Source organism: Mobula birostris, chromosome 4 (genome assembly GCF_030028105.1).
Source record: "Mobula birostris isolate sMobBir1 chromosome 4, sMobBir1.hap1, whole genome shotgun sequence".
Lineage (NCBI taxonomy): Eukaryota > Metazoa > Chordata > Chondrichthyes > Myliobatiformes > Myliobatidae > Mobula > Mobula birostris.
The window spans coordinates 207957352-207977539 of NC_092373.1; the positions used below are offsets into that span (position 1 = coordinate 207957352).

Here is a 20188-nt window from a genome sequence, read left to right on the forward strand (position 1 = left end):
GGTTCACAAAAATGATTCTGGGATTGAACAGTTTGTCATATGAAAAGCATTTGGTGGCTATGGGGCCTGTATTCACTGGAATTCTGAAGAATGTGGGGTGACCTAATTGAAACCTACTGAATGTTGAAAGGTCTCAGTAGAGTGGATATGGGGAGGATGTTTTCTATGGCGGGAGTGTCTAGGACCAGAGGACTCTGCTTCAGAATAGAGGGTTGTCCTTTTAGAATGGGGATGAGGAGGAATTTCTTTAGTCTGACAGAAGCTAATCTGAGGAATTTGTTGCCAGAGGCAAGTATGGAGGCCAAGTCTTGACATAAATTTAAGGCAGCGGCTGATAGATTCTCGATTACTCATGGCAAGAAAGGATATGGGGAGAAGGCAGAGATTGGGGCTGAGAAGGAACATGGACCAGCCATGAAGTGGGGGAGCAGACTCGATGGGTTGAATGGCCTAATTCTGCTCCAATGTCTTATCTTATGGTCATTAATGACTACTGCACGACGGGTTTGTTATCTACCATCTATACACACACACTCAATTCCAGCCTTCCAGACAATGTCAACCCACTGCAAATAGTCTACTACGGTGGACACAGTCTCCCAGGCCCTACGTTCATCTCTCAAGTATCTGGACAGTAAACGCACTTATATCAGACAATCACAATACCAACTATTACAACTATCTGTCTATTGTTTACTAACTACAGCTCCACTTTCAATACTATAATTCCAAGCAAACTCAGTCGGAGTACAGACAGGAGATCGAGAGCTTAGTGACTAGGTGCTATAACAACCTTAGTCTCAATGTCAGCTAAACAAAAGAGCTGGTCATTGACTTCATAAATGGGGGGGGGGGGGGGCTTAGCGGTGCACACACTCCTGCATATTTCAGTGTGTGGAGATTGAGAAGGTTGAGAGTTTCAAGTTCCTAGGAGTGAACATCACCACTAGCTGGTCCTGGTCTAACCACAATGACACCCTGGCCAAGAAAGCTCAATAACACCTCCCCCCACCATTCAAATCTACTCCAGGTTTTTTTATCCTCAGAATCAGGCTTATTATCACCAGCATGTCGTGAAATTTGTTAACTTAGCAGCAGCAAGTCAATGCAACACATAATATAGAAGAGGAAAAATAAATAAATCAATTACAGTATATGTATAGATTAAAAATCATGCAAAAACAAAAGTATAAATTTCAAAAAGTGAGGTAGTGTTCACGGGTTCAATGTCTATTTAGGAATCGGATGGCAGAGGGGAAGAAGCTGTTCCTGAATCACTGTGTGTGCCTTCAGGCTTCTGTATCTCCTACCTGAAGGTAACAGTGAGAAAAGGGCATGCCCTGGGTGCTGGGGGCCCTTAATAATGGACTCTGCCTTTTTGAGACACCGCTCCGTGAAGATGTCCTGGGTACTTTGTAGGCTAGTATCCAAGATGGAGCCAACTAAATTTACAACCCTCTGCAGCTTCTTTCGGTCCTGTGCAGTAGCCACCCTCACCCACCACACTAGTGCTCAGAGGATGTGCAGACCAGCTGGCAGATGTTCTCACTGACATCTTCAACATCTCCTTGAGCAGTGTCGTCGTTCCTACGTGCTTCAAGGTCACCACCATCGTCCCCGTGCCGAAGAAGTCTTTAGTGTCCTGCCTCAATGACTACCGTCCCGTCGCACTCACATCCATCATCATGAAGTGTTTTGAGAGGCTCGTCATGAGGCACATCAAGACCCTGCTGCCCCCCCCCTCACTGGACCCCCTGCAGTTCGCGTATCATCCCAACTGTTCAACAGATGACGCCATTGCCATCACCCTCCACCTGGCCCTCACTCACCTGGACAAAAAAGACACGTACATTCTAATGCTGTTCATAGACTTCAGCTCAGCATTCAACACAATCATTCCTCAGCACCTGATTGGAAAGCTGAAACTGCTGGGCCTGAACACCTCCCTCTGCAACTGGATCTGAGACTTCCTGACTGGGAGACCTCAGTCAGTCCGGATTGGAAGCAACATCTCCAACACCATCACACTGAGCACGGGGGCCCCGCAGGGCTGTGTGCTCAGTCCACTGCTGTTCACTCTGCTGACCCACAACTGTGCTGCAACACACAGCTCGAATCACATCATCAAGTTCGCCGATGACACGACGGTGGTGGGTCTCATCAGAAAGAATGATAACTCAGCATACAGAGAGGAGGTGCAGCGGCTAACGGACTGGTGCAGAGCCAACAACCTGTCTCTGAATGTGAACAAAACAAAAGAGGTGGTTGCTGACTTCAGGAGGACACAGAGCGACCACTCTCTGCTGAACATCGACGGCTCCTCCATTGAGATCGTTAAGAACACCAAATTTCTTGGTGTTCCCCGGTGGAGAATCTCACCTGGTCCATCAACACCAGCTCCATAGCCAAGAAAGCCCAGCAGCGTCTTTACTTTCTGCGAAGGCTGAGAAATGTCCATCTCCCACCCCCCCCATCCTCACTACATTCTACAGAGGTTGTATTGAGAGCATCCTGAGCAGCTGCATCACTGCCTGGTTCGGAAATTGCACCGTCTCGGATCGCGAGACCCTGCAGCGGATAGTGAGGTCAACTGAAAAGATCATCGGGGTCTCTCTTCCTGCCATTACAGACACTTACACCACATGCTGCATCCGTAAAGCCAACAGCATTCTGAAGGACCCCAGGCACCCCTCATACAAACTCTTCTCCCTCCTGCCATCTGGCAAAAGATACCGAAACATTCGGGCTCTCACCACCAGACTGTGCAACAGTTTCTTCCCCCAAGCCATTAGACTCCTCAATTCCCAGAGTCCAGTTTGACACCACGCACACACACACACTCAACTGAACACCACTCCACTCCCTTTGCAATTTTTGCTCATTTCTTTCTCAATTCCTGCTAAAGCATTGTTTACATTTACATCATTTATTATATTGTAATTTGTCCTTTACTGTGCCTATTGTCTTGTTTATTCATTATTGTACTATCTTGCACTGTTTTGTGCACTTTATGTAGTCCCGTTTAAGTCTGAAGTCTAAAGTAGGTTTCTGTTGTTTCAGGTAGTCTAGTGTAGTTTTGTGTTGTTTCATGTAGTTCAGTGTAGTTTTGTGTTGTTTCATGTAGTTTAGTGTAGTTTTGTGTTGTTTCATGTAGTCTAGTGTAGTTTTGTGTTGTTTCATGTAGCACCATGGTCCTGGAGGATCGTTGTTTCATTTTTACTGTGTACTGCACCAGCAGTTGTGGTTGACGTGAAAGTGGCAAATAAAATACAAAGCTGGAAAATGCATAGTCATGCACTTTGGTAGTAGAAATAAATGTGCAGACTATTTTCTAAACAGGGAGAAAACCCAAAATTCTGAGATGCAGAGGGACTTGGGAGCCCTTGTGCAGAACATTCTAAAGGTTAACTTGCAGGTTGAGTCGGTGGTGAGGAAGGCAAATGCAATGTTCGCATTCATTTCAAGAGGTCTAGAATACAAGAGCAGGGATGTGATGCTGAGGCTTTATAAGGCACTGGTGAGGCCTCACCTTGAGTATTGTGAACAGTTTTGGGCCCCTCATCTTAGAAAAGATGTGCTGGCATTGGAGAGGGTCCAGAGGAGGTTCACAAGGATGATCCCAGGAATGAAAGAGTTACACACGAGAAACGTTTGATAATTCTGGATCTGTACTCACTGGAATTCAGAAGGATGAGGGGGATCTAATTCAAACCTTTCGAATGTTGAAAGGCCTGGACAGAGTAGATGTGGAAAGGATGTTTCCCGTGGTGAGAGAGTCGAGGACAAGAGGGCACTGCCTCAGGATAGAGGAGTGTCCATTTAAAACAGATGCAAAGAAACTTCTTTAGTCAGAGGGTGGTGAATTTGTGGAATCTATTTCCATAGGCACTGGAGAAGTGTGAGGTGGTACACTTTGGAAGCACAAACTCCAAGACAGAGTACGAAGTAAATGGCAGGATACTTGGTAGTGTGGAGGAGCAGGAGGATCTGTGGGTACATGTCCACAGATCCCTGAAAGTTGCCTCACAGTTAGATAGGGTAGTTAAGAAAGCCTCTTGCTTTCATAAGTCGAGCGATAGAGTTTAAGAGTCATGAGGTACTGATGCAGCTCTATAAAACTCTGGTTAGGCCACACTCGGAGTACTGTGTCCAGTTCTGGTCGCCTCACTATTGGAAAGGATACAGAGGAGATTTACCAGGATGCTGCCTGGTTTAGAGAGTGTGGATTATGATCAGAAATTAAGGGAGCTAGAGCTTTACTCTTTGGAGAGAAGGAGGATGAGGGGAGACATGATAGAGGAATACAAGATATTAAGAGGAATAGATAGAGTGGATAGCCAGCGCCTCTTCCCCAGGGTACCACTGCTCAAAACAAGGTACATGGTTTTAAGGTAAGGGGTGGGAAGTTCAAGGGGGATATTAGAGGAAGGTTTTTTTCACTCAGAGAGTGGTTGGTGCGTGGAATACACTGCCTGGGCAGTGGCGGAGGCAGATACACTAGTGAAATTTAAGAGACTACTAGACAGGCATATGGAGGAATTTAGGGTGGGAGGTTATATGGGAGGCAGGGTTTGAGGGTCAGCACAACATTGTGGGCCAAAGAGCCTGTCCTGTGCTGTACTATTCTATGTTCTATGAAGGACAGGTTGCTGACTGTACTTAAGGCAGAGATTGATAGGTTCTTCATTGGACATGGCATCAAAGGTTACGGGGAGAAGGCCAGGAACTGGGGTTGAGGACGATCAGCCACGACTGAATGGCAGAGCAGACTCGAAGGGCCAAATGGCCTAGTTCTGCTGTGTCCTTTGGTCTTATTGTCTAATCCTATCAGGCACAAGATACAAAATCCTGAAAGCACGTACAAGGACAGCTTCTATCCACTGTTAGAAGACTATTGAATGATCTCCTAGTATGAGAGATAGACTCCTGTCTTCACAAGCTAACTTGTTAAAATCTTTCACCGTAGAGCAGGCAGGCAATTTTTCTGTAGCTGGTACACTTTATTCTATATTGTTATTGTGTTCCCTTATGCTATCTCAATGTAAAGGAATAGATATGTCCCACAGAAGAAATAGCTCTCAAATAGCGGGGGTAAGTAACCATGGCTGACAAGGGAAGCTCTGCATAAAAGCCAAGGAAAGGGCATATAAGGTAGCAAAAGTGAGTGGGAAGTTGGTCGATTGTGAAGCTTTTAAAATTTAACAAAAGGAAACTAAAAAAGCTATAAGAAGGGAAAAGATGAAATATGAGGGCAAACCAGCTAATAATGTGAAGCAGTATATTGAAAGTTTTTTCAGTTATATAAAAAGTAAACGGGAGGTGAGAGTTGATATTGGACCACTGGGAAATAATGCTGGTGAGGTAGTAATGAGGGACAAAGAAATGGGAGATGAAATTAATGAGTACTTTGCATTAGTCTTCACTGTGGAAGATACTAGCAGTGCGCCAGAGGTCCGTGAGTGTCAGGGAGAAGGACTGAGTGCAATTTCTATTATAAAGGAAAAAGTGTTAGGCAAATTCAAAGGTCTTAAGGTGATTAAGTCACCAGGGCCAAATGGACTACATCCCAGAGTCCTGAGAGATAATGGATGCATTGGTCATGATCTTTCAAGAATCACCTGATTCTGGCATGGTCCCAGAGGACGAGAAGATTACAAATGTCACCCACTCTTTAAAAAGAAAGGAAATTATAGGCCAGTTAGCCTAACCTCAGGTGTTGGGAAAGTGTTGGGGTCTATTATTAAGGATGAGGTTTCGAGGTACTTGGAGGCTAATGATAAAATAACTCAAAGTCAACATGGTGTCTGTGAAGGGAAATCTTGCCTGGTAAATCTGTTCGAGTTCTTTGAGGAAGTAACCAGCAGGGTGGACAAAGGAGAGGTAGTGGATGCCATTTACTTGAACTTTCAGAAGGCATTTGATAAGGTGCCACACGAGGCTGCTTAACAGATAAAGTTCTATGGCATTGCAGGAAAGATACTGGCATGGATAGAGGAACGGCTGACAGGCAGGAGGCAGCGAGTGGGAATAAAAGGAGCCTTTTCTGGTTGGCTGCCGGCAACTAGTGGTGATCCTCAGGGTCAGTATTGGGACTGCTTCTTTTCACATACCTAGATAATGGAATTGATGGCTTTGTGGCAAAGTTTGTGGATGATACAAAAATAGACGTAGGAGTAGGTTGAGCTGAGGAAGCAATGCGATTAGACTCAGACAAATTGGAAGAACGGGCAAAAAAGTGGCAGAGTGAATACAGTGTTGGGAAATGTATAATGCATTTTCTTAAAAGGAACAATAGTACAGACAATTATCTAAACAAGGAGAAAATTCAAACATCAGAGGTGCAGAGGAACCTCGAAGTCCTCGTGCAAGGCTCCCAGAAGGTTAATTTACAGATTGAGTCTGTGGTAAAAAAGGCATATGTGATATTGGCATTTATTTCAAGGGGAATGGAATATCAAAGCAAGGAGCTAATACTGACCCTTTAGAGACACTAGTCAGGCCACACTTGCAGTATTGTCAACAGTTTTGGGCCCCATATCTCAGAAAGGATGTGTTGTCATTGGAGAGAGTCCAGAGGAGGCTCACAAGGACAATTCCGGAAATGAAGGGGTTAACATATGAGGAGTGTTTGGCAGCTTTGGGCCTGTACTCACTGGAACTTAGAAGAATGCAGGGCTGGGGGAAGGATCTCATTGAAACGTACCAAAAGTTGAAAGGAGTAGATAGAGTGGATGTGGAGAGGATGTTTCCTATGGAGGGGAATCTCGAATTAGAGGGCACAGCCTCAAAATTGAGGGGTGACTCTTTAGAACAGAGATAAGAAGGACTTTTTAGCCAGAGAGTAGTGAATCTGTGGAATGCTCTGCTACAGACTGCGGTGGAGGCCAAGTCCATGCGTATATTTAAGGCAGAAGTTGATAGTTTCCTGATCAGTCAGGGCATCAAAGGGTATGGCGAGAAGGCAGGTGTATGGGGTTGAGTGGGATCTGGGTCCAGGATCAACCATGATGGAATGGGGGAGCAGACTCGATGGGCTGCTCCTGTGCCTTATGGTCTAATACATTGGATTGAAATGACCATATGGACCATATGATTTTCACTGTGCCCTGGAACATGTGACAATAATAAACCAATTTCATTTCATTTAGATTAGATTCAACTTTATCGTCATTGTGCCGAGTACAGATACAAAGCCAATGAAATGCAGTTAGCATCTAACCAGAAATGCAAAGAATAGTGTTATTTACAAAATAACAGCGAATAAAAACTGCTACAGCACACGAATATGAAAGTACTGAGACAATACAATATGGATGCAATACTGCTTAGCGCTGTGATGTGAGGTTCAGCAGAGTCACAGCCTCAGGGAAGAAGCTCTTCCTGTGCCTGCTGGTGCGGGAGCGGAGGCTCCTGTAGCGCCTACCGGATGGGAGGAGAGTAAAAAGTACCATTCTGACATTTACAGGAACACCCTTCTCTCCCATAATATACCTGTAGAATCCCCTGAAATTTTCCGTAAGCTACCAAACCCATCCCACACCACCTCTAGACTGCCAATTTCTCTCGTGCTTCTTCTGCACAGACTGATCTGTTTGACCCTGATGCTGTGTCCTTACTCTTCCTGACCACAGCCGCAATGTCTTGCGTAGGGCCAGGGTTCCCTCACCTTGCCAGCCTTCCCTTCACCCCACCAGGAATACCCGCTATCATTCAGAGGCCACAACAGCCAGCATACTTACTGGGGTGAGGTAAGCAGTTCCAGGAATGCCCGAGTCACCGCTGTGCCCATAAAACCAGAAAAAAATAAGAGCAGAATTGTCCCTTCGTGCCTGCTCCACCATTCCACCAGGACTAATTTAAGATCCCTCAGCCCCATTCTGCTGCCTTAGCCCTTTAACCTTTGACACCCTGACTATTCAAGAACTGACCAATCTCCGCTTTAAATATACCCAATCACTTGGCCTCCACAGCTGTCTGTAGCAATGGGTTTCACAGATTCACCACTAAAGAAATTCTTCCTTATCTCAGATCTAAATAGATCTCTGTTCTGAAGCTCTCCCCACTGGTCCTTGACTCAACCGCTGTAGCAAACATCCAACACTCCAACACAAATTCAACAAAGCAAACTTACTGGAGTCTCCCAGAACCACCACAAACTTATTACGCAGCAGAAAGCTGGCCCCTCTGGAGGTGAAGCTCATCGTGGAACAGGACAGAGACAGCTGCAGGGGCAAACCAAAGGCAGGGTCACCAGCAGCAAACCCCAAGCTCTCCACATACACAACTAGCTTGAAATGCCCCATCCTGATAACACCTAAACCCTGCTCCTGTCCTCTCCCTGTCATCACAGCCAGCCTGCCGCAGAGAACAGACCTCCCACACTAAACTCAGAGCTTGCGGGCAGTGACACACACACCCCTCCTCAGGGCTGTTCCTGAGAGGGTGCTGCAGCAACAGGTTGAGGAGGTGGTGTGGAGAGGACCGGGGGGTGGGGGGAGGTTTGGAGGGGAGGGGATTGAGCAACAGGATGGGGGGGGAAGGTTTGGAGGGCAATGCAGGGGACAGGGCGACAGAACAGGGGAGCAACTAAAAAAGTCATAAGGTAAAGATAGAATACGCAAGTAAGCTAGCCGATAATATTTTAAAGGATATCAAATGTTTCTTCAGATACATTGTAAAAGAGAGGCAAGAGAGGATATTTAACAACTGGAAAATGATGCTGGAGAGGAAGTAATAGGGACAACAAAATAGCAGACAAACTGAATAAGTATTTTGCATTGGTCTTCACTGTGGAAGGTATTAGCTGTACGGTGGAAATTCCAGGTGTCAGGGGGCATGAAGTGTGTGAAGTTATCATTACCAGAGAGGTGGCTTTTGGGGAAACTGAAAGGTCCAAAGGTATATAAGTCACGTGGACCAGATGGTGTACACCCCAACGTTCTAAAGAGGTGGCTGAAGAGATTGTGGAGGCATTAGTAATGACCCTTCAAGAATCATTAGGTTCTGGAATGCATCTGGAAGACTGGATAATTGCAAATGTCAATCGACTCTTCAAGAAGGGAGAGAGGCAGCAGAAAGGAAACTATCAGCCAGTTAGTCTGACCTCAGTGGCTGGGAAGATGGAACAAATGGTCCAATTCTGCTCCTTTTTCTATGATCTCATGAATGAAGAGAACGGTGAGGGGGGGGGGGGTGGAAGAGGGGATTAGAGGGAGAGAATCGTGCATCCGCTAGCCCCTTTGCTGACAGATCCCCACCCTCTGCCAGCAGCCAATCTTGGTTCCAAACCACCCCACCCTTGGGATCCCCACAGTCTCTGCCCACCTCACCCCTCCTTCCACCCCCATCTTCACCCCTACCACACCATCTCCCTCTCAACCTCTCTGTCCATTCCCTCACCATCTCCCCCTCTCCCACCTTCCCACCTCCTTCCACCTTCCCCTCCCTCTCTCCCACCTACCCCCTCCCTCACTCCCTCCCACCTACCCCCCTCCCTCACTCTTCCCCCACCTCCCCCCACCTACGCCCTCCCTCCACCTTCTCCCCCTCCCTGCCCTCCACCTACCTTCCCCCCCACCTTCCCCCCTCCCTTCCCTCCACTACCTTCCCCCCTCCCTTCCCACCTTCCCCCCTCCCCTCCCACCTTCCCCTCACTCCTTCCCACCTACCCCCTCCCCTCTTCCCTCACTCCCTCCCACCTACCCCCCTCCCTCACTCTTCCCCCACCTCCACCCTCCCTCCACCTTCTCCCCCTCCCTGCCCTCCACCTCCACGCCCTCCACCTACCTTCCCCCCCACCTTCCCTCCTTCCCTCCCACCTTCCCCTCACTCCTTCCCACCTACCCCCTCCCCTCTCCGTCATCCACCCCAAGCCCCTCTCCCTCCAGCCCAACTTCCTTCTCTCTCCACCTCCCCACACTCTCTCCCTCTATACCCCTCCCCACCCCTGTGCCCCACACCTTACCCCCTCCCCTTCTCTCCACTCCCTTCCCCCTCTCTCACCCTCCCCCTCCACCCCTCACCCCCACATCCCTGCTTCGTCCACCTCTCCTGCCCCCTCCCCCCACCTGTATGCCTTTATTCGTGTTCCTGCAGCCCGAAACAAATCCCATCCCTGCGTCCCTCCCCATCCAACGTCCTCATTCCCCATCCAACGTCCTCCTTCCCATCCCCTCACATCCTCCTCCCTGCCCCCTCCCCTCTCCCCCGCTCACCCTCCACCCCCTCCCCTCACCTCCTCCCTGCCCCCTCCCTCTCCCTCCACCCCCTCCCCTCACCCTCACCTCCCCTCACTCTCCACCTCTCCCTCCACCCCCTCCCCTCACCCTCCACCTCTCCCTCCACCTCCTCCCTCACCCTCCACCCCTCCCCTCACCTCCCCCTCCACCCCCTCCCCTCACCTCCCCCTCCACCCCCTCCCCTCCCCCACACCCTCCACCCCCTCCCCTCACCCTCCACCCCCTCCCCTCCCCCTCACCCTCCACCCCCTCCCCTCCCCCTCACCCTCCACCCCCTCCCCTCCCCCTCACCCTCCACCCCTCCCCTCCCCCTCACCCTCCACCCCCTCCCCTCCCCCTCACCCTCCACCCCCTCCCCTCCCCCTCACCCTCCACCCCCTCCCCTCCCCCTCACCCTCACCCTCCACCCCCTCCCCTCCCCCTCACCCTCCACCCCCTCCCCTCCCCCTCACCCTCCACCTTCACCCGAATTCATTCCCTTCTCGCACCCATTTACTCACACGCACGCACTCACTTACTGTCTTACTGTGTGTGTGTGTGTGTGTCTGTGTCTCTGTCTCTGTCTCTCTCTCTCTCTCTCTTTTCTTTTCTTTCTTTCTTTCTGTTTCTTTTTCGTTCTCTCGGTTTGTTTTCCGATTTCGCTGAGTTCCCGCCCAAATTCTCACCTTTAATTCTGTGACGTCACCCTCTCTGCTCCAATCAGGCGGAAGAGCGGTTTTCATTACCACGTGGCGGTGGCAGCCAATCAGGATGCAGATCGGAGCCTCGCCCACTGGCCGTCGGGGCTCAGGCAGGGTGGGAGGAACAGGCCGTTCGGCCCTTCGGGTCTGCGCCGACCCGCTCAATGGCGTCAGGGCTGAATGCGTTGCGGTTTTTCCTTAATTCCACAATAGATTTAGACGTTGGGAGGGAAGATTAGGGGGAGGTGGAAGGCAGATTTTTTCATACAGAGATTAGTGTAGTACTGTACTGCCTCGGCTGACGGTGGAAACAGTTACATGAAGGATATTTAAGCGACTCATGGACATGGATGAAAGCAACAAGGATGCTATGGAAGGGAAGAGTTAGGCTGGTACATCAGAATGAGGAGCGTCAAACAGAAAGTGCTGCAGGAAGTCAGCAGGCCAGGCAGCATCGATGGGAAAAAGTACAATCAATGTTTCGGGCCGAGACCTTTCTGTAGGACTGGGAAAAAAAGAGTAAATTTTAAAGGTGTGCAAATCTCCCACATTTTAAATCTACTTCTCATCTTTCGACTGTAGACCAGTGAGTCTTCAGTGGTGGGCAAGTTGATGGAGACATTCTGAGAGGCAGTATTTTGAGCATTTGAAGAGACATCGTCTGATTAGGGATCATCAGCATGGCCTTGTCAAGGGCAGGTCGTGCCTCATGAGCCTGAGTGAGTTCTTTGAGGATGTAACACAACACATTGATGACACCATTATCTTGTTTTGCACACCACTGTCTCTTCATTGTCCTGTGAAATGTACAGTTATTTTGTGTTGGCTATGAAGCTGCTGTAAGTTTTTTGTTGTTGCCTGTACAAGTATGGTGAGGTACGATTACAAGTGTGCCACGGTAGCATAGTGGTTAACAGTCCAGGTGACTGGAAGAAAATTGTGAATATAGGGTTAAAAGAGCTGTGTATGGTGCTACAACTTTGTGACCTTGTGTTTTCCAATTAAGTTGCAAATCCACATAACAAACATGATTTGAGCTAGGCACAAATACTATTGCTTACAGAACTGCCCAGCAACACATCTATTTAAACCTAGTCTATAACAGGACAACTTACAAAGCCCAAACAGGAGGAGATCTGCAGATGCTGGAAATTCATGTCTGTGGCCATTGAACTTTGCAGCTCCTCCCGTGGAGGGTCAGACACCCTGAGCCAATAAGCTGGTCCTGGACTTATTTCCATCTGGCATAGTTTGCATATTGTTGTTTGATTGTTTGTGGTTTTGTATTGCTATATTTACGCTCTATTCTTGGTTGGTGCAGCTGTAACGAAACCAAATTTCCCTTGGGATCAATAAAGTACATCTATCTATCACACACAAAAAAATGCTGGTGAACGCAGCAGGCCAGGCAGCATCTCTAGGAAGAGGTACAGTCGACGTTTCGGGCCGAGACCCTTCGTCAGGACTAACTGAAAGAAGAGATAGTAAGAGATTTGAAAGAGGGAGGGGGAGATCCAAAGTGATAGGAGAAGACAGGAGGGGGAGGGATGGAGCCAAGAGCTGGAAAGTTGATTGGCAAAAGGGATATGGGGCTGGAGAAGGGAGAGGATCATGGAATGGGAGGCCTAGGGAGAAAGAAAGGGGGAGGGGGGAACCCAGAGGATGGGCAAGGAGTTATAGTGAGAGGGACAGAGGGAGAAAAAAAGGGAAAGGAAAAAATAACTAAATAAACAAGGGATGGGGTAGGAAGGGGAGGTGGGGCATTAACAGAAGTTAGAGAAGTCAGTGTTCATGCCATCAGGTTGGAGGCTACCCAGACGGAATATAAGGTGTTCCTCCAACCTGAGTGTGGCTTCATCTTTACCCCATTTTTTAATCTCTTTTTTTCTCCCTCTGTCCCTCTCATTATACCTCTTGCCCATCCTCTGGGCTTCCCCCTCCCCCTTTTCTTTCTCCCTGGGCCTGCTGTCCCATGATCCTCTCATATCCCTTTGCCAATCACCTGTCCAGCTCTTGGCTCCATCCCTCCCCCTCCTGTCTTCTCCTATCATTTCGGATCTCCCCCTCCCCCTCCCACTTTCAAATCTCTTACTAACTCTTCTTTCAGTTAGTCCTGACGAAGGGTCTCCGCCTGAAACGTCGACTGTACCTCTTCCTGTAGATGCTGCCTGGCCTGCTGCGTTCACCAGCATTTTGTGTGTGTGTAACTTACAAAGCCCATTGACTAATGTGTGCGCCTTTGGACTGAGGGAGGAAACCAGAGCACCCAGAAAAACCCGTGCATTCACGGGGAGGATGTGCAAACTTCATACAGACAGTGACAGAATTGAACTCCGAAATCCAGTGTCCTGGGTTGTAAGAGAGTCACGCTAGCCTCCGTGCTACTGTGGTATAGCATCAAATGGATGGTCCATTCAAAGGTGTCAAGCTCAAAACCCTGGAGCTCCCCCTTCCAGCAGAACCGGAGAATCTTCCCCACACAGACACTGGTGGATCAAGGCACTCACCACCCCTTCTCTAACTCTTCATAGGTGATCACCAAATGTTGGCCTCATCAGCAATGAGAAGATCACAATAGTTGGTGCATGCATTCATTACAGCCTGAGCATCACCATCCTGCTGCGTCTTTACAGGATGTTGGTGAGACCACAACTCGTGTACTGATGTACTCAGAGTACTGTACCCAACCTGGTAGCTGGAATACTGTTGTACCTGGTGTTCTGTACCTGACCTGGTGACATGGTGAGACTATAGATGGAGTGCTGTTGTACCTGGTGTTCTGTACCTGACCTGGTGACATGGTGAGACTGTAGATGGAGTAGTACTGTACCTGGGATATTTTACTCTAACCTGGTGACATGGTGAGACTATAGATGGAGTGCTGTTGTACCTGGGATACTGTACTTGACCTGGTGACATGGTGACACTGTAGATGGAGTACAGTTGTACCTGGGATACTGTACTTGACATGGTGACATGGTGAGACTATAGATGGAGTGCTGTTGTACCTGACCTGGTGACATGGTGACACTGTAGATGGAGTACTGTTGTACCTGGGATACTCTATGCAACCTGGTGACACCGTGAGACTGTAGATTGAGTACTGTTGTACCTGACCTGGTGACATGGTAAGACTGTTGATGGAATACTGTTGTACCTGGGATACTGTACTTGACCTGGTGACACCGTGAGACTGTAGATTGAGTACTGTTGTACTTGACCTGGTGACATGGTAAGACTGTTGATGGAGTACTGTTGTACCTGGGATACTGTAGTATTCGACCTGGTGACACGGTGAGACTGTTGATGGAGCACTGTTGTACCTGGGATACTGTACTCAACCTGGTGACATGGTGAGACTGGGATGCTTGGGAGACTTCCAGCCCTGACGACCACATCTGTGCCAGGTGCATTGCGTGCAGCTCCTTAGAGATGGAGTTAGGTAACTGGAGCTGCAGCTCGATGACCCACAGCTTGTTAGGGAGAGTGAGGCGGTGATAGGTAGTCACCCTGGGGCCACAGGAGACAGATAAGTGGGTGACCGCCAGGAGAGGGAAGGGAGGGTGTCAGGTAGTCGAGAGCACCCCCGTGTCCGTCCTCCTTAACAATAAGTACTCCATTTTAAGTGCTGTTGGAAGGGATTACCTACCTGGGGGAAGCAACAGTGGCTGTGACTCTGGCACTGAGTCTGGTCCTGTGGCTCAGAAGGGTAGGAAACTGAAAAGGATGGCAGCAGTAATTGGAGAATCTATAACTGGGGAACAGATAAGCAATTCTGTGGGCACAAGAAAGAAACACGGATGATAGTTTGATCCCAGGTGCCAGGGTCAGAGATGTTTCTGGATGCATTCGCAATAACCTGAAAAGAGAGACGGAGTAGCCAGAAGTCATGGTACATATTGGTACCAATGCTCCACAGGTAAAAAAATAGAAGAGGTCTATTCTATTCCAATGACCTGGATGAAAGCAGAAAACAGGGAGTTGTGAAGGTAGTTGAGAAGCAGGACCTCAAGGGTGGTCATCTCGGGATTGCTCCCTGTACCATGCGACAGTGAGAATAGGAATAGAATGAGGTGGAAGATAAATACGTGGCTGAGGGATTGGAGCAGGGGGCAGGGATTCAGATTTTTGCATCGTTGGGACCCCGTCTGGGACAGGTGTGACCTGTACAGAAAGGACGGGTTACACTAGAATCCGAGGGGGACCAATATCCTGGCGGGAAAGATTGCTACAGCTACTGGGGAGAGTTTAAACTAGATTTGCAGGGGGATGGGAACCGAAGTGAAGAGGCAGAGGATGGGGAGGTTGAAGCACAAGTAGAGACAGCTTGTAGGGAGTTTGTGAGGAAGGAGAGGCAGATGTTAGAGCAAAAACACACTCAGATTTGGGAAACGTGATCAGGGTGGGGGAAATAGGATGCTATTAGGCGAGAACTTGGGAGCAAATGCTCTCAGGAAATGCACGGCAGAAATGTTTTAGGGAAGACTTGCATGGCGTTCTGCATAGGTATGTTCCATTGAGACAGGGAAAGAATGGTAGGGTAAAAAAACCATGGCATACAAAGAATGTGGAAAATCTAGTTAAGAAGAAAAGCTTATGAAAGGTTCAAGAAACTAGGTACTGATAGGTTTCTAGAAGATTAGAAGGCTGCCAGGAAGGAGCTGAAGAATGGAATTAGGAGAGCGAGAGGGGGTCATGAGAAGGCCTTGGCGATCAAGATTAAGGAAAACCCCAAACATGTGAAGAGCAATAGGATGAGCCGTGTGAGAATAGGACCAATCAGGAATGATATTGAAAATATGCATGGAGTCAGAGGAGGTAGCGGAGGTACTTAATGAATACTTTGCTTCAGTATTCACCAGGGAAAAGGACCTTGGCAATTGTGGGGATGACTCACAGTGGACTGAAACGCTTGAGCATACAGGCATTAAGAAAGAAGATGTGCTGGAGCTTTTGAAAAGCATTAAGTTAGATAAGTGCCGGGACTGGACGGGATGTACCCCAGGCTACTGTGGGAAGTGGGGGAGGAGATGATCACCAATAGGGATGGGAGAGGTTCCGGAGGACGGGAGGGTTGCAGACATTGCTCCCTTGTTCAAGAAAGGAAATAGAATTAACCCAGGAAATTATAGACCAGTGAGTGGTGGGCAAGTTGTTGGAGAATATCCTGAGATGCAGGATTTGTGAACGTTTGGAGAGACATAATCTGTTTAGGATAGTCAGAGTGGCTTTGTCAAGGGCAGGTCGTGCGTTACAAACCTGGTTGAATTATTTGAGGATGTAACAAAACACATTGATGAAGGAAGAGCAGTAGATGTAGTGTATATGGATTTCAGCAAGGCATCTGATAAGGTTCCCTGTGCAAGGCTCATTCAGAAAGTAATGAGGCATGGGATCCAAGGAGACCTTGCTTTGTGGATCCAGAATTAGCTTGCCCACAGAAGGCAAAGGGTGGTTGTAGATGTTCATATTCTGCATGGAGGTCGGTGACCAGTGGTGTTCCACAGGGATCTGCTCTGGGATGCCTCCTCTTTGTGATTTTTATAAATGACCTGGATGAAGAAGTAGAAGGGTGGGTTAGTAAGTTTGCTGATGACACAAAGGTTGGGGGTGTTGTGAATAGTCTGGAGGGTTGTCAGAGGTTACAGTGGGACATCAATAGGATGAAGGACTGGGTTGAGAAATGGCAGATGGACTTCAACCAGGTAAGTGTGAAGTGGTTCATTTTGGTAGGTCCAATTTGAAGGCAGAATATAATATAAATTGTAAGACTCTTGGCAGTGTAGAGGATCTGAGAGATCTTGGGGTCGTGTCGATAGGACACTCAAAGCTGCTGCACAGGTTGACAGTGTTGTTAAGAAGGTGTATGGTGTGTTGGCCTTCATCAACCGTGGGGTTGAGTTCAAGAGCCGCGAGGTAATGTTACAGCTATATTAGACCTTGATCAGATCCCACTACAGGAAGGAAGTGGATACTATAGAGAGAGTGCAGAGGAGATGTTGCCTGGATTGGAGAGTGTGCTTTATGAAAATAGGTTGAGTGAATTTGGCCTTTTCTCCGTGGAGCGACGGAGGATGAGAGGTGACCTGATAGAGGTGTATAAAATGATGAGAGGCATTGATTGTGTGGATAGTCAGAGGCATTTTTCCCAGGGCTGAAATAACTAACACGAGGGGGCACAGTTTTAAGGTATTTTGAAGTAGGTACAGAGGGGATGTCAGGGGTACGTTTTTCACAGAGAGTGGTGAGTGCGCGGAATGGGCTGCCAGCGACAGTGGTGGAGGTGGATACGATAGGGTCTTTAAAGAGACTCTTATATAGGTATGTGGAGCTTAGAAAAAGCAGTAGGGAACTGGTTGACTTTATTAACTTTGCCTCCAACTTTCACCCTGCCCTCAAGTTTACCTGGTCCATTTCCGACACCTCCCTCCCCTTTCTAGATCTTTCTGTCTCTGTCTCTGGAGACAGCTTATCCACTGATGTCTACTATAAGCCTACTGACTCTCACAGCAATCTGGACTATTCCTCTTCTCACCCTGTCTCTTGCAAAAACGCCATCCCCTTCTCGCAATTCCTCCATCTACGCCGCATCTGCTCTCAGGATGAGGCTTTTCATTCTAGGACGAGGGAGATGTCTTCATTTTTTAAAGAAAGGGGCTTCCCTTCCTCCACTATCAACTCTGCTCTTAAACGCATCTCCCCCATTTCACGTACATCTGCTCTCACTCCATCCTCCCGCCACCCCACTAGGAATAGGGTTCCCCTGGTCCTCACCTACCACCCTACCAGTCTCCGGGTCCAACATATTATTCTCTGTAACTTCCGCCACCTCCAACGGGATCCCACCACTAAACACATCTTTCCCTCCCCCCCCCCTCTGCATTCCGCAGGGATCGCTCCCTACGCAACTCCCTTGTCCATTCGTTCCCCCCATCCTTCCCCACTGATCTCGCTCCTGGCACTTATCCGTGTAAGCGGAACAAGTGCTACACATGCCCTTACACTTCCTCCCTTACCACCATTCAGGGCCCCAAACAGTCCTTCCAGGTGAGGCAACACTTCACCTGTGAGTCGACTGGGGTGATATACTGCGTCTGGTGCTCCCGATGTGGCCTTTTATATATTGGCGAGACCCGACGCAGACTGGGAGACCGCTTTGCTGAACATCTACGCTCTGTCCGCCAGAGAAAGCAGGATATCCCAGTGGCCACACAGTTTAATTCCACGTTCCATTCCCATTCTGACATGTCTATCCACGGCCTCCTCTACTGTAAAGATGAAGCCACACTCAGGTTGGAGGAACAACACCTTATATTCCGTCTGGGTAGCCTCCAACCTGATGGCATGAACATCGACTTCTCTAACTTCCGCTAGGCCCCACCTCCACCTCGTACCCCATCTGTTACTTATTTTTATGCACACATTCTTTCTCTCACTCTCCTTTTTCTCTCTCTGTCCCTCTGAATATACCTCTTGCCCAACCTCTGGGTCCCCCCCTCCTTGTCTTTCTTCCCGGACCTCCTGTCCCATGATCCTCTCGTATCCCCTTTTGCCTATCACCAGTCCAGCTCTTGGCTCTATCCCTCCCCCTCCTGTCTTCTCCTATCATTTTGGATCTCCCCCTCCCCCTCTAACTTTCAAATCCCTTACTCACTCTTCCTTCAGTTAGTCCTGACGAAGGGTCTCGGCCCGAAACGTCGACTGCACCTCTTCCTACAGATGCTGCCCGGCCTGCTGCGTTCACCAGCAACTTTTATGTGTGCTGCTTGAATTTCCAGCATCTGCAGAATTCCTGTTGTTTGAGGGAAATTCTAGGCAGTTTCTAGAGTGGGTTACATGGTTGGCACAGCATTGTGGGCTGAAGGGCCTGTAATATGCTGGAGATTTCAGTGATGTGTTCTCCTAGTGGGTGGGTGGAGATGCTGTTGTCTCTGTCTGTTGAGCAGTCAGTATGTCTTCAGCAACCATCTGGCTCTCTTAGACCATAAGATATAGGAGCAGAAGTAGACCATTTGGCCCATCGAGTCTGCTCCACCATTCAATCATGGGCTGATCCAATTCTTCCAGTCATCCCCACTCCCCTGCTTTCACCCCGTGCCCTTTGATGCCCTGGCTAATCAAGAACCTATCTATCTCTGCCTTAGAAACACCCAATGACTTGGTCTCCACAGCCACTCGTGGCAACAAATTCCACAGATTTACCACCCTCTGACTAAAGTAATTTCTCCGCATCTCAGTTCTAAAAGGACATCCTTCAATCCTGAAGTCGTGCCCTCTTGCCCTAGACTCCCCTACCATGGGAAATAACTTTGCCATATCTAATCTGTTCAGGCCTTTTAACATTCGGAATGTTTCCATGAGATCCCCCTCATTCTCCTGAACTCCAGGGAATACAGCCCAAGAGTTGCCAGACGTTCCTCATACAGTAACCCTTTCATTCCTAGAATCATTCTCGTGAATCTTCTCTGAACCCTCTCCAATGTCAGTATATCCTTTCTAAAATAAGGAGCCCAAAACCGCACACAATACACCAAGTGTGGTCTCACGAGTTCCTTGTAGAGCTTCAACATCACATCCCTGCTCTTATATTCTGTATCTCTAGAAATGAATGCCAACATTGCATTCGCCTTCTTCACAACCGATTCAACCTGGAGGTTAACTTTTAGGGTATCTTGCACAAGGACTCCCAAGTCCCTTTGCATCTCTGCATTTTGAATTCTCTCCCCATCTAAATAATAGTCTGCCTGTTTATTTTTTCCCACCAAAGTGCATGACCATACACTTTCCAACATTGTATTTCATTTGCCACTTCTTTGCCCATTCTCCTAAACTATCTAAGTCTATCTGCAGGCTCTCTGTTTCCTCAACACTACCTGCTCCTCCACCTATCTCTGTATCTTCGGCAAATTTAGCCACAAATCCATTAATACCATAGTCCAAATCATTGACATACATTGTAAGAAGCAGCGATCCCAACACCGACCCCTGTAGAACTCCACTAGTAACCGGCAGCCAGCTAGAATAGGATCCCTTTATTCCCACTCTCTGTTTTCTGCTGATCAGCCCATGCTCCACTCATGCTAGTAACTTCCCTGTAATTCCATGGGCTCTTATCTTGCTAAGCAGGCTCCTGTGCGGCACCTTGTCAAAGGCCTTTTGAAAATCCAAGTACACCACATCCACTGCATCTCCTTTGTCTACCCTGCTTGTAATTTCCTCAAAGAATTGCAGTAGGTTAGTCAGGCAGGATTTTCCTTTCAGGAAACCATG

General features: G+C 48.3%; 1 protein-coding gene across 3 annotated transcripts in view; it reads right to left on the reverse strand.

Moving 5' to 3' along the window:
• The window catches only part of fam113 (family with sequence similarity 113), an 83505-nt gene extending 72551 nt beyond the window's left edge, over positions 1 to 10954 (reverse strand). For 2 of the 3 annotated variants that reach the window (XM_072256855.1, XM_072256853.1), the window contains exons 1-2: positions 10757 to 10885; positions 8132 to 8222 (exon numbers count right to left, since the gene is read on the reverse strand). In XM_072256855.1, coding sequence (XP_072112956.1) covers positions 8132 to 8201 — 70 coding nt within the window. In that variant the 5' untranslated portion in view covers positions 8202 to 8222; positions 10757 to 10885. The other variant, XM_072256854.1, reaches the window with a different exon arrangement.
• Between the last annotated feature and the right edge of the window lie 9234 nt (positions 10955 to 20188).